Source organism: Zalophus californianus, chromosome 6 (genome assembly GCF_009762305.2).
Source record: "Zalophus californianus isolate mZalCal1 chromosome 6, mZalCal1.pri.v2, whole genome shotgun sequence".
NCBI classification, from domain to species: domain Eukaryota; kingdom Metazoa; phylum Chordata; class Mammalia; order Carnivora; family Otariidae; genus Zalophus; species Zalophus californianus.
Genome location: NC_045600.1, coordinates 125009007 through 125024299, shown reverse-complemented (window position 1 = coordinate 125024299; position 15293 = coordinate 125009007). Strand labels below are relative to the sequence as shown.

Genomic DNA, 15293 nt, shown 5'->3' with positions numbered 1-15293 from the left:
TAAACCAGGTGCTTTTCATTTCCACGAGGGACAGCATTGCCCATCCAGGCTCTGAGTCCTTGCCTGGATCCCTATTTTATTATTTTACCCAATCTGCTTCAGCAACCTCGAGAGGAAAGAGCCCATTCAGGATCTATGTACTCCAATATCTAAACTGCTCTCAGAGATGACACAATCATTTCTACTCAGAAATATGCTCCATTCGTAGGAAATTTGTAGATGTAGAATTTTGAAGGGGCTGCCTTATGTGTCTATTCTCCTACCAGCAGAATTAGGGAGGGCAAGGAGTGGGAAATAACTATTGTATTTGGAAAGTGAAGGGACAGAATTTTGTAAGCACACCTAAAAGGGTGTGCCTGTCACCCCTCAAGCCTTTACATATGATTAATGTCATAAACCTCAGAACTGGTGTGATGTGGCATGGTGTCACCTGACGTTTGCTAAGATCTGAAAGCACCCGGGGGTGGGTGGGTGGGTGTGTGTGTGTGTGTGTGTGTGTGTGTGTGTGTGTGTGTGTGTGTGTGTGTGTGTGTGTGTGTGTGTGTGTGTGTGTCCCTCCTCTGCGCATGCGTATTCTGCTTCCATCACGTGGGCAAAACGGCCAGCTTGGTAGGGGTTTGTAAACTGCCCCTTGGCAAAGCCTGAACTAAAATATGAACAAGTCCATCATGCACACATGGGTAGAATTAGCAAGGAAACATAATTCTCTCTGTGGAGCTGGTTTGGAAATAAACTCAAGACACTTACGAGTTCTTTCTTTTTCATGCACTCCATTATAATTGCAAACAGCTGATGAGATTGGGTCTTGTTGTAATTAAATGTTTTCTGAATGGTAACTAGAAGCTGATCCTTGAGGGATTCATTTATTACCCTGTTCAAAGGAAACGCGAAAGGGAAGAAAAAAGCACGAGTTAAATCTGCACAGGAATAAATCAGACAGCTCTATGTCCATCTGGTGTCTTTGACTTGAAACTTTACCATTGGAGGGAATCCCAAGGTAGTAGACAAAAAGGGACCGCAGTCAAAAACTGCATTCACACGTGTCCTAAATTCCAGGCTTGTTGAAAACCTTATAAGGGAAAATGCAGTTGGAGAGTGTATTCCCCCTAGAGAAAGAATTCCGTAAGAAACATCATGCTCTTGACGGCTCCCTCACATGCTGACCTCAGAAAATGGGAGAGCTCTAGTAAATCTTCATTATTTAGCATTTTTGGAATGGCTAAATGTATCACTTAAAGTTTTCTTCTTGGCCTGACAAGAAGGCAGTTAAAAACCCACCCTCTGTAGCACATCAGAAATCCTACCCTCCTTCTTCACAGTACTTGTGTGCAAAAGACAGAATGTCCGAGGCTCGTCCACTGCCATCACAAACCACCACGGGGACCGGAGGGTCTTCTCGGAGATATTCCAAGACAATGGAAACCACGTTAGGGCCTCCTTCCACCACCAGGCCCACGAGGGGCACACCCTGCCCCAGTCCTGCAACAGAAAACACATTCATTGTAGAGACCAATGTCACAGCACACATCACCTGGGAGGGCAAACTTGGGCCACCATCATCAGCCCGTCAGTGACTAACATGTTCCCCGAGTCCTCCCTCTGTCTCCGTCAGATAATAGGACTCTTCAAGAACCTGGGAGGAACAGGCTAACTTCGGGAGGCAGAACCCACAGGGTGAACTCTGAGAAGCAGGAGGTAGCTGGAAGACTCCAAGAACCGGAGATTCTGGAGAGGGAAGACAGTGGGAGTGGAGGAACCACCGAGACACATTTGTCTACTTAACAATTTTACTCCAGACTGGGCAGGACAAGGTTCTATGCTGAGCATGTTTCACCCAGGGTCCCTTGGTTGTGATGGGAGTTACCTGACAAGCATTTTAATGAATAGCAAGTAGGAGAAATGTCTTTTGTCTCATAGTTCTGAAGGCCTTCAGATAAAATCTGCTAGCATAGGAAGAGGAAATCTAAACATTTCAAGAGGCTGAATTCAGAGTTCCTGGTTTGCTTCCATGATACATTTCTATAGTCAGGAAGTCTTAAATTTTTTTTTGAACACCTTTGTCTTCTACCACCAGGATAATCTCAGTTAAGTTCATTTCAGCGAATAGGCACTGAGGGTCTGCCTTGTGCCAGGCCCTGGCCGACAGATACTGGAAAAATGGATCAAGATGATGTGGACCCTGCCTTTGAGATTCCCAACCCAATCAAGGCTTGCCATTCTAGATCCTCAGGAATAGGGTAGCCAAATCACTTTATTTTCTAGAAACAGGGTAAAATTGGTTCTTCTTGGTTTAGGCTGGACTCCCCGAAGCTCCAAGCTGTGAGAGGTGACAACTGAGCACCCCTTTGCTGTCCCTGCCCCACTCAGAGCCCTAGGCAAAGGATGACAAAGGGAAGCCCACAAGTCACATGGCCAGATGAAGTTGGGTAATGTGAAAACTTACAAGTCCAAAACAATGAAAAATGTGAGAACAAAAAAGTCAGTCATCAAACAGTTTATCAATCGAGATTTGAATCTTGGAAATCCACGGTCCCCTTAGCAGGCAAGTGTTCTAACCGCTATAGGCCTCTCATTAACCTTGACGATGACCATCTCCAGGGCTTAGACTGGCTTTCACAAAAATCTTATCAGTAATGGTAAAAACAAAATACTCTTTAAAATCTTTTCATAATATTTTGGCAATAAGAACCGCTGGAGTATGAACGTGTTCCAAGAGATGACACCAGTTATTTTCATTCTAACTGGTATTGTTTCATCTGGTTGCGGTTTGTTCCTTTCTCTTGAGCTTGACCTCACCATCCTGCCGTGGGCAGCAGCTCCACTGCAGGGCTGTACCATCTGGACCAGCACAGGTGGAGCCCTGAGGAGCAGATGGTTCCTGCAACCTGTCTACAGGTTTCCCCACCCAGCCCACCTTAGTCTACAGAACTATCTAATGTAACAATCACACTAACACTTAAGTTGATGGAAGGAATCCTACTATGTCTTTGAGTGAGAAGTTTTCTTCCTGTTCAGACATTACAAAAATAACTACGGTAATTATACTGGGCAACATGGTGGGCAATGCCATCACCATGGCAACTGCTGCACGGCTGTTTCTTGCACCGTCCCTCCCTCTGAACCTGGGGCAGAGCATCACCATACAGCTCAGGGATTGTGATTTGACAGGTAACCCTTCAGGGCTAGACAAGTCTGTTGATCTGTTGATCTGATAAGAATCAAGGTGAAAGCTCTCAACACCCCTGGGAAATTTCCTTTTAGCCCGGGTTTCATGGCAGCAGTGGCAGGCCAGCGCCCATGGCCTTTGCTGGAACTTACTTGTGTTAATCTTCTGCAGAGAGATGTGCTTTTCCAGCTGCCTCCGCAGCTTCACCTCGGCACCATATTTGCCCAGGGTACCGTTGTCAGCCAGGATGAAGTGAGTGTGCGAGTTGTTGAGCAATGAGAGTTTGCTCAGGGGATTGGACATGGTCTGGTACACTCTCGTTACCTGACAAAATGCACAACAGAAATCCGAGCTGCAGAACTCAGACGTGAAGACCCACAAGGGAAGCAGGAAGAACACATATGTATACATATGTGTCTAATCATGCACTTAAACTGACTTCCACTTCCCTGTCCTCTCTATTGAAGAATTTCTTTTTGTAAATTTCTATATTACATTAGAAAAAAATAAGTTATTTTAGATAACGACAACACAACATTTTAGATAGTGATGGCCCAGCACTTGCATTCCTGGGCATTTACTGCAGAGAAATGAAAACTGACAGTAACACAAAATCCTGTACATGGATGTCTGTGGTAGCTTCATTTGTAATAGACAAACTGGAAACAACTCAGATGCACTTGAACAGTTATGTGGCTAAACAAACTGTGGTACATCCATACCATGGAATACCACTCAGCAATAAAAAGGAATGAACTACTGATACACATGACAACCTGGCTGGATCTCTAGGAATGTGGAATAAAAAAAAAAATCCTCAAGGTTACGAGTACATGATCCCATTTATAGAACATTCTTGGAATAATAAAATTATAGAGATAAGGGGCAGATTGGTGGCAGCCAGGGGTTAAGGAGGTAATAGGGGTGGGAATGAATTAGGTATGGATATTAAAGGGCAACATGAGTGATCCTAGTGGTGATGGAAATGTTCTGCATCTTGACTCTATCAATGTCAATATCCTGCCTGTGATACTGTACCATAGTTTTGCAAGATGTTACCATTAGGGAAGGGGGGGAAGGGCATATGGGACCTCTATTATTTCTTACAACTGCAGGGGAATCCACAATTATCTGAAAATAAAGACTTTGATTTTAAAAAATTGTCAATATCTGGGGAGAAAACACTTACATCCTTTCCAACCAGGTCTTCCTTATTTTCCACGATGCCCCATGGAGCAATTCCTATAGCACAAACCCGGCCTCTGGACTTGGAGGAGTGGTCTTTTAAGGCATCCCCTACGTGGCTGATAACACCTGTAAGCAGCCATGAATCATATTTTTAGGCCCATTACCTCCTATCATATCTTTATTTATGAACTTTAGGGACCCTTCTCTGAGCCACTCCATTCCCTGTAGAATAGGGATGAAGCATAATGATCTTCATTATTAAAAGAAAGTACATTGAAAGTCTGAGTTTATAATAACTAGTCATTCTGCATTAGCTCTTAGAAAAGGGAAACCAGAAACCAAAAACCAAAGCAATGGTGCATGGAACTCCTTTACAAATTTCTGAGATCTAAAGATGGAAGTAAGTGGGGTTCCTCAGCAATTCTTGGCTGCATTTAGCTAAAGTTGGGAGTCAGATTGCCTGGCATGTCCCTAACCTCTCCCTGCCTCAGTTTCCTCTTCCATAGGACAATGGAAAGGATTGTCAAGGGCCTCAGGGCTCAGTTTAAGGAATGGCACATCATGGGTGCCAGAAAGGTTGTCCATTATCACAATCATATCAAAATAACAAACGAGCTACTGGATAAAGATTTCACTTCTGTCATAAATATTGTTAGGTTGCAATACGTTTTATTTTTTGATCTTAATTATTTAAGAGCTCTATGGGAACCCCCATGACTTCTGGGTTTGTATGTTTATTGCAAGGGAATGAGGCTGCTCTTACCAGTACTGACGCCCCCAGTGAAGATCCAGGCTCCAGTGGTCATGGCAGCCTTAATCAGACCTTTCCCAAAGACCTGTTTCAGCTTTGGTTGCATCTCAAAGTTCTGGAGGCCTCCGTGCACAGATATTAAGAGCTTGGGAAGTTCCAGTTGCCAGTCTTTCACCATAAGATGCAGCAGTGAATCTGGCTTAGTGTCATAGGATACTCTGATATACTGCAAAAGAGTATGTGACACTCAGCCCCGTGCTTGATTTTCCTCTCGGATCACAGGGAAACGGGGCTACTGCTCTTGTCCAAACAAAAGCTGTCTTGGCTTTCTGTTCCTCTGTGTGAGTCTGTGGCCAAGTGAGGGAAGGGAACTTTGGAAGAGTTGCCAGATTTAGCAAATAAAAATATAGGACACTCAGTTAAATTTGAATTTCATGTGAACATTGAAAACTTTTATTGTTAAGTATGACTTAATGCCTTATTTGGGACATACTTATACTAAAAAGTTATGTTCATCTGAAATTCAAATATAACTGGGTGTCCTGTGTTTTACCTGGCAACCCTTAATCTTCAAAAAATCAGTTCTAAATTTGGCTCAGCTAGAACCATGGCTCCAGAGGTTGGACAGAGAAATGCTGAGGGAGTGGTCCACTGGCCACACTGAGTGGGTGCTGAGAAAGGGGATCCTGGGCCAACCTCTGGACTTGACCTTCCCCCCCAAGGTGAAGAAGAGGCTAATGGTCAGATATCTGCTTTGGCCCCTATGAACCACTTCTTTGTGTCCATGCTGATATGTAAGGTGCCATTCCAGAAGTCCCTGTGTTGTGCTATTTGGAATACAAATGAATTTTATTTGCACAATGATGTTGGGCCAGTGGAATAAAATGAAATTGCAAAAATGATCTGACTGGGCATGTGGGAGTATTATTCAGAATTAGCTGAAAGGAATCACAGTGTTAATGCCTCCCCTCTCTGGCAGGGCTCATCAGAAAGGCAGAGGGCACTCCCTGTTTACACGCAAATGTGAAAGACCTTAGTCTTCTTGGGCCAGCTGAATGCAGGCCCAGGGAGGCTGTGGAAGGACTTCAGAGGAAACTATTTCCAGACACTCCTAACCCATTTAAGGGGGGTAGGGGCTTGAAGGTCCAGTCATAAAAAAGAAAACCAAACCCCAAACAACCCCAAAAAACAAATAGCGTAATTTCTCACTCATCACTGGAGATGGAGTGATGAGTATGGTTGCAGACTTGGGCCGGAGCATGATTTGTGGATTCACAATTCTGGTATGAATTTAGTGACACTACATGTTTTTTTGTTTGTTTGTTTTATTTTGTTTTTTTTTTATAATAGTGCTCAGTTTCCAAATCTCATGACTAAAAAGTTGAATGTGCAGATATATTTCTTGCCTTTGCAATGAAATATCTAGGAAGACTGAGCCACATCCCTGAAAGAAGACCTAGGTATCTGCGAGTCTGGGGGTCTGGGAAGCTGGGCCTCTGATGGAGACTGTGGGCTCAGCAGCATCCCTTCTGAAGGCCTCTCTTACCATGGCTTTATTAGAGTATCCACCACCCTGGAATTCAAGAGTTCCGTAGGAATCTGTTGGGTAGCTCTGGGTGTGTTTGCTGACAGACCATTTTTCGGGCTGAGTCTCCACTTGTTTACTTTCCTCTTCATTTTTGCTGGATGTTATACTTGGCAGAGGGGGGATATGCTGGTTGGTGAACTGGCCGCAACAACACCTGAAAACAAAGGTAAAACAGAGTATTTCTATAACATTTTCCTCCTTAAGATGAGTTAATCTAAACAGAAGGGTAGCACCCGAATAGAGGCAGACTAACATCTTACTTATCTGGCTTTGTAGGGCTAGAAATGCCCCTTATGATGGCCTTTTCCAGATAACCAACATATATCTACTTATACACCAGTCCGCTTAAAATATATTGGATGGTTGCCCTTCCTTACTGAACATATTTTAACTCTTCTTGATGTCTTGAAAACATCAATATGGGCATCAATTGTTGAACATTCTGTGACAAAGTATAATCATGCCCTCCAGATATAGAGATGACCTCCCAGGATTTTTCAATATTGTTGAATTTTTCTGTTGCTTTGTAAAACATTTCTCTACATAAGTCACATTGAGAATATATTTCTTCTGCTGCTTATACTTTTATTATCATATTTAAGAATCTTTTGCTAAATCCGAAGTCATGAAGATTTGCTCCTACATTTTTGTCTAAGAGTTTTATAATTTTAGCTTCTACATTTAGGTTTTTGAGACCTTTTGAACTAATTTTTATATATGATGTCAGGTAAGGGTGTAAATACATTCTTTTGCATCTTGATATCCAGTTGTTTCCGTACCGTTTGATGAATAGGCTATTCTTTTTTTTTTTTTTAAAGATTTATTTATTTATTTTGAGAGAGTGAGAATGAGAGAGAGAGAGAGAGTACATGAAAGGGGGGAGGGTTAGAGGGAGAAGCAGGCTCCTCGCTGAGCAGGGAGCCCAATGTGGGACTCGATCCCGGGACTCCAGGATCATGACCTGAGCCGAAGGCAGTCACTTAGTCACTGAGCCACCCAGGCGCCCATGAATAGGCTATTCTTTCTCCATTTGTTTCGGCAACCTTGTTGAAGCATTGATTGTCCATAGTTGTATGGGTATTTCTGGATTCTCAGTTCTATTCCATTGATCTGTGTGTCTATGCGTATGTCACTACCACACTACTTTGATTACTGTAGCTTTGTAGTAAGTTTGGAAATTAAGTACTGTGAGTCCTCCTACTTTGCTCTTTTTTTAAATAAGATTGCTTTGGCTATTCTGCATCTCTTGCAGTTCCATATCAGCTGGTTTGTCAATTTCTGCAAAGTGAGCTAGGATTCTGATAGGAACTGCATTGAGTCTTTAGATCATTTTGTGAATATTGTCATCTTAACAATGTTAGCTTGTTCTGACCCACGAATATGGGCTATATTTTCCAATTATTTAGATCTTTGTTAATTTCTTTCAACAGTGTCTTATACTTTTCAGAGTAGAGGTTTTGCACTTCTTTTTTAAGTTGATTCCAAAGTATCTTATTCTTTTATTTATTTATTTATTTTTAAATTTAAAGTAGGCTCCATGCCCAGCGTGGAGCCCAGTGTGGGGCTTGAACTCACAACCCTGAGATCAAGACCTGAGCTGAGATCAAGAGTCCAACGCCTAACCAACTGAGCCACCCAGGCACCCCAGTATCTTATTCCTTTTGATGATATTGTGACTGAAATTGCTTTGTTAGTTTCACTTTCCTATTGTTCATTGCAAGTGGATAGAAATACATATGATTTTTGTATATTGATTTTTTTTACATTGCAAACTTACTGAACTGGCTTGTAAGTTACAATTTTTTTAGTGATTCCTTAGGATTTTCTATATATAACATAATGTCATCTGCCAATAAAGATTGCTTTACTTCTTCCTTTCCACTATGGATGCCTTTTATGCCTTTCTCCTAATTACCTTGCTAGGATCTCTAATACAATTTTGAATAGAAGTGGTGAGAGTGGACATCCTTGTCTTTCTCTGATGTTAGGGGCAAAACATCCAATCTTTCACCATTAATTAGGATGTTAACTATGGATTTTCATAGATGTCCTTTATTACATTGAAGAAGTTCTATAACTATTTCCTAGGTTTTTTTTTTAAATCATAAAAGGTGTTGCATTTTGTCAAATGCTTTTTTGCTGTCAATTGAGATGATCATGTGATTTTTGTTTTTTATTCTCTTGATGTGATGTATTGCATTAGTTCGTTTTCTGATGTGAAACCAACCTTGCATCCCTAGGATAAATCCCAGTTGATTATGGTGTATAATTCTTTTTATATGTTGCTAGATTTGGTTTGATAATATTTGTTCAGGATTTCTGCATCCATACTCACAAGATATTGTTGTATAACTTTCCTTTCTTGTGATTGTCTGGTTTTAATATCCAGGTAGTATTGGCCTCATGAAACTGGAAACTGAGTTGGGGAGTGTTCTCTCATCTTCTATTTTTTAAATTTTTTTGTGAAAAATTGCTATTAATTCCTTTAAAAATATTTGGTAAAATTCAGCTGTGAAGCCGTTACTTTGTGGCTAATTTTTGATACTAATCCTATGTCTTCATTTCTTATAGATCTATTCAGATTGTATATTTCTTCCTGAATTAGTCTGGTAGTTTGTGTCTTTCTAGGAATTTGTCCATTTCATCTAAGTTATTTAATTTATTGTCATTGGTGTATAAATCATAGCATTTCTCTATATACATTTCTATTTCTGTAAGATTGGTAGTAATGTCCTTTCATTTCTGAAATTAGTAATTTGAGTTTTCTCTCTTTGTTTCTTCATCAAGTTAGTTAAAGGTTTGTGAACTTTGTTGATCTTTTCCACGAACTAGCTTTTGATTTCATTTATTTTTCTCTATTGTTTTAAAATTTTCTATTTTATTAACTTCCATTTTATTCTTTATTATTTCCTTCTGCTTCCTTAAGATTTAATTTGCTCTTACTGAGCCCAGAGGGGGAAGGAGCAGAGCTCTCTTGGTACAAACAGACTCTAGCCTTTCTTACTGAATTTTTGTCGGTTGTTTTGAATAGATATTTCTTTATATCCTATTGGCCCTTGGGACCATTTCCAGAGACTTTAAATGGTTGTTTATTCACTCCAGGGGTTTTTTTTAGCCCATGCTAGAGAATGCATGCAACTCACAGAGGAGTCTCATGTGTGAGACCCTGAGGCCCATTCTGCTTCTTCCCCTGCCTAGCCACTTGGCTGTGTGGGGGACTGCAGTGCAGCAGGTGCTAAAGAGGGCTGGCATAGGTAGTTTCCATCAAGGAGGGTCTTGGTGCCACTGAAATAAGAAAAGACATTTATGTGCAACAAAAGGAAGACTTTTGTGATCTTTCGCATTGTTCCCCTAATGCATATTTCTTGCCCTGTGGAGTAATCATTGGGGTTTAAGCAGGGAGAGCAATCTATGGGGTGGTGGTGGAAAGGGCGAGCTTGGGGACATGGCAGGGCTGAGGATGTATGTGTCAAATTTGACCTAAGTGATCTCTGAGAGTCTGTGAGCTCTGTGTCAGTGATCCTACCTGCATGGATTTCATATTGGGTGAACATATGGATAAATCATCCTCTTCTGGCTCTCCAAACTCCGCTCATAGCTATTGTCCTCAGAGACGGGAAGCTTTAGCTAAATTCATCTCCTGTCACTTTCACAGCTTTAGAAAACCTACTGTTTACTTTATAACAGATTCATTTTCATGTAGGTGAATGAAATTGACATTTTGTGTACAAAGCCTGCCTTTTCATAGAGTTACATCTAGTTCACTTAACCACTCAGATCTTTCCCATGGTGGAGGTACCTGTTTATCTAAATAACATGAAACTCTAACAGGAGGCCAGGAAGTTACCCTGGAAATCTGTCTAAAGCTGCCAGCATCTCGATCTCCCTAAGACTAGGAGGAACACTGTGGGCCCATCTGGTTACGAGAGCTCATGCTAGATTAGGATGAGGGCTGGACAGCAATCTTTTCTGCATCTTAACAGAGAAGCTTCTTAGCTGAAGTATTCCCCGGTTAATGCCTCCCATGGGGAATGGATTCTGGCCATTTTTCTTGTGTCCTCTCCCTCCTCCCACAAACACACAAAGAATAGTTGCTGGCGCCTGGTAGACAAGTGCTGGTTTGGATAATGTCTTAGTTGTGACTTCCAATTTACCTGTTAGGATCTTTAGTGCTGGGAATTACAAAGATACATTCTCGTTTGCAAAACGTTTTCTCTATCCAAGCTTTCTGTCCCTGGAAGAGAAAGAAATGAAAATTAGACTGATATGTTCCCAAACTATAGTCAGAGCTCTTTCTTCTACTTTTATAAAACCACTGTGCCGCTAACCAGAAGTCTGCCCAAAACGTCTGAATAGACTCCTCCAGTAATGGTGGATGCAACTCTTCAAGGATTTTAGCTCTGGTTCCTTTTCAGAGAAATGGCTTGGAAGTATGTATTCATGGTTTCCATAGGGCTACAAAACCTAGGCTTTGCATGCAAGTCAGAGTCCACAAAGGGGGCATGATGCCGTCCTGGAGTAAGCCAGTGCCCAGACAAGCCCTGGTATGAATGTGAGTTATTGGTGAAGCCAACAAAGTCTGCAAGTCTCTGATTAAGACTTCATTTTGCTGTCAAGAACCTCATCTTCTGTGGGCTTCTAGGCACCCACACACCGTAGTAATTTTACAAGTGCACTCTAACTCGTGCTCAGATTCACTGAATGTTACTTTTATAATTAAAACTATTGAAGGTTGTAAGGAAATGGGCACTCATATAACACTGCTGCTGCAGCTGGAAGTTGGTATAGTCTCTATCAAGGGCAATTTGGCAGTAATATCAAAATTACAAAGCATATACCTTTGGACACTTTGTATTTTACTCTACTGATATGCCTGAACACATGCAAAATGATACACGCTCAAGTTCATTTATTGCATTCATTATTTATGATATCAAAAGACTGGACATCACCTACTGTCTACCAGTAGGGGATTGTTACCTGTGTTATGGAAGAGTCATCCATGGAATTCTCTTGGCTATCAAAAAAAAAAAAAAAAGACTTTTTCTCTGTATTAATAGGGAAAGATCACCAAGCTATAGTAAGTGAAAAAGGAAGACATGGAATAATCTCTAGGGTATTGTCACTCTGTTATGGGGAAGAAATATGTATATGAAAATACACTTGCTTGAAGATAGACACAGTATCCTAGGAAGGGTTCACAAGGAGCAGCTAACACTGGTTCCTCCAGGGGGTGGGGGGGTCTGGAAGCCTGGGGGACATGGGTGAAGAGGAGACACTCACAGACTGGGTGCTCTTTTAAATTCTTGAAAAAGACTTTATTTTTTAACCACAGTTTTAGCTTTATAACAAAATTGAAACAGAGGTACAAAGAGTTCCCATATACTCCTCCTTCTGACACACGCATAGCTTCTGTCATTATCACCACTGTCCACCAAAGTTGGTTGTTTACCAAGGTTGAACCTACACTGACATTTCATAATCACCCTAAACCCATAGTTTACTGAAGGATTCACTCTTGGTGTTATATATCCTGTGGATTTGACAAACGTATAATGACACATATCCACCATCACACTATCATACAGAGCAGTTTCACTGCCCTAAACATCCTCTGTGCTCTGCTTTTCATCCCTTCCTCCCCCACCCCAACCCCTGACAACCACTCATCTTTTTACTGTCTCCGTAGTCTTGCCCTTTCCAGAATGTGATATAGTTGGAATCATATGTAGGTAACTTTTTCAGATTGGCCTCTTTTACTTACTTATATGCATTTAAGGTTCTTCTATGCCTTTCCGTGGCTTGATAGTTCATTTCTTTCTCACGTAGAGTAAAATTTCATTGTCTGGATGAACCACAATTTATCCCTTCACCCACTGAGGCTGGTGGCTTCCGAGTTTTGGCAAACACAAATAAAGATGCAATAAACACCTATGTGTAGGTTTTTGGGTGGACTTAAGTTTTCCCTTTTAAAATTTTGGGGTTTTTTCCCCTTAAAAATTTTGAATTAACTATTTAAAAATAGAAAAAGTTTGTCTGAAATGCAAAATTAAAATAAAACAAGATTTTAAAAAGAGAAAAGCCCCTGTGCCACTCTAACAGTTGGGTTGCTGTCATTTTTCATTTGCCGACCTCTTATTCTTCTATGTCCGTTTGTGGAACCTGTTTTTTGTGCAAGGTGCTGTGCTGAGTGTTGGACAGCGTAGCGCTCGCATGCGCTGAAGGAGGTTGGCAGCCCAGGGTGGCTTTCTGGAGCCGAGGGAGACAGGAAGAAGACCTGACCACTTTACCGGGGAGCCAGCCTCCTTCTCTGTATCTCCTTGAGGACTGGCTCAATGTGCGTTGTGATATTTGTGTATGTGCGATGTGTGTGCTTATGTGATATATTTGTGCATGTGTAGGATGTATGTGTGGTGTATGAGTGTAGAGTGTATGGTGTATATGTGTGTGTGTGGTGTGATGTGTGCACATGTGTGGTGGTGTGTATGTGAGTGGGTGTAATATGTGTGGCATGTACATGTGTGATGTGCACAATGTGTGTGGTGTGTGTCATGCATGTGGCATGTGTGCTATGTATCACGTGGTGTGTATATAAGATGAGTGTTTCTCTGAGGGTGGGCTAGCAGGCACGGGGAAATGCAACAGCCTAGCATGTGAAAGCTGGAGAATCCTGAGCCAGATCTTGGAGAAACATGTTCTTGGCCACTGTCTCACAGTCTCCAGGGAGCATCACAGTGTGACTTGTGACCTGAGGGTCTAGTGGCCCTCACCCGCCTGGGCAGCAATGCTGATTTAGGGGTTCCCTCATGTCCATGGATGTCACCTCCTCAGAGGGTAGCAGCAGCACCCACATGTCACAGAGGCTCTCCCCAATGAGGTCATGTCAAGGGCCCAATGCCACATTGGTTGCTCCACAGAGAGTCCTGGCCCCAGTCCTAGGCATACAGAGACAGTCTAATCAGGGTTTTCATCCTTCTGGAGGGACCTATGGGGCCCCAAGCCTTTCTGGGAAGATCCTAGAGTCATCTGGTCACTTGGCTTCTTTTTGAGTAATAGGAAGGATTATAATTCACAATCTTCCCTAGGGGCCTTCAAAAAAGCAACGCTGTATGCTTTTCTCTCCAAATAATTTAATGACTGCTTGAAAACTACATTGCTAATGAGGAGAAAGTGGCCACATCAGCCCAGAGGAGAAAGCTCAGAGTGGCAAGCCCTGGCCCCACCCCTTCTCATGTGGAGTGTTGTAACAATCCTGCAAAACAGCTAAGCAGAGAATCTGCTGTCTGAGAGAAAATATGCTTTCCCTTTTTATGTCCCTCCTCACTTCCCAGAGAAGGTTGGAGGGCCCCCCACTTTTTATATAGAGTTAACAGTATTTGGACTATATGCCTTCAATTAAAGACAATAAGCTCTAACAAATATTGAACTCCTATGAGTAGGCTAGTTTCTCACAGAGACATAAGATAGCAATTCTGAAATTACTTTCTGTGTATTCTAGGATAGAACAAAGAAATCAGTATATTGTGGATAATGGGAGCTGGGTTTGTCACTACTGGAGAAGGATTACAAACATGGAAAGTGGGGAAGGTTAGAACAAATCCCTGTAGCAGGGGATTGACATCGAAATGATCAGTATGAATCCATGGTTTGTAACATGTAGAGAGAGAAAAATTTATATAGATATAGGTGTGTGTGGTCCCTCTCTCTACACACACACACTGAGTATATACAACATATTGTATTGGTTACCTATTGCTTAATATAACAAATTGTCCCCAAACTTGGTGGCTTAAAACAATAAAATTTATTATCCAACAGTTTCTGCAGACCAGGAATTGGATGAGACTTAGCTGGGTACTTCTGACTCTGTGTCTTTCTCAGGGATTCAGTCAAGCCATGGGTGGGGGCTGTGGTCTCATCCGAAGGAAATCCACTGAGGAGGACCCTTTCCTAGCTCCCTCACATGGCTGTTGGCAAGATTCAGTTCCTCTCAAGGGTTGTGGCCCAGCACCTCACTCAGTTTCTTGCCATGTGAGCGTCTCCACAGGGTGCCTCACAACATGGTGGGTGACCTCCATCAGAGGGGGAGCGTAAGAGTCACACAAGACAGAAGCCACAGTCTCTTTAAAAAGTGATATCTCATCACTTTTGCTATATTCCTTGCATTGGAAAAGAGTTCCCCAGTCTTGCCCCTCACACTCAGATGGAAAGGATTACTGTAGGATAAGTGGACATTAAACTTTTTCTATTACAATGTGAGTGCCTGACATTAAGCCTTTGAGTGCTGAGGCTTCCATGTCAAAGACATCTATCTCGAATAAACATATTGCCAGGTGTGTGACACAGCTACTAGCAAAATAACCAAATAGAGAAGTAGGCTCCCCCACTCACCAAGCTCCCTCTTTCAGAAAGCCCTGGGTGACATAGATACCTGACCATTGCCCTTCCCGTGCCCTAGTTCTCGCTCACATGCTTGAAATTAGACATAGAGAGTAAACCCTCAAAACCCTAGACACCCCAACTTTGGACCCTAATAAAGGTAGAGTTCTAGGTTTGCACTCAATCTCTATCCATGACCTTGCTGTGTGGTCCTTAGGTGT

At 42.0% G+C, this 15293-nt stretch overlaps 1 protein-coding gene across 1 annotated transcript in view; it reads right to left on the bottom strand.

Annotated features, from left to right (window-relative positions):
• Nucleotides 1-15293, bottom strand: part of TRPM1 (transient receptor potential cation channel subfamily M member 1) — a 111884-nt gene that overhangs the window by 69550 nt on the left and 27041 nt on the right. Inside the window, exons 5-11 of the mRNA XM_027570304.2 lie at nt 10848-10927; nt 6652-6847; nt 5118-5331; nt 4356-4480; nt 3319-3490; nt 1305-1479; nt 748-871 (exon numbers count right to left, since the gene is read on the bottom strand). Of these exons, the coding sequence (XP_027426105.1) occupies nt 748-871; nt 1305-1479; nt 3319-3490; nt 4356-4480; nt 5118-5331; nt 6652-6847; nt 10848-10927 (1086 nt within the window). The remainder of the gene's footprint in view (nt 1-747; nt 872-1304; nt 1480-3318; nt 3491-4355; nt 4481-5117; nt 5332-6651; nt 6848-10847; nt 10928-15293) is intronic.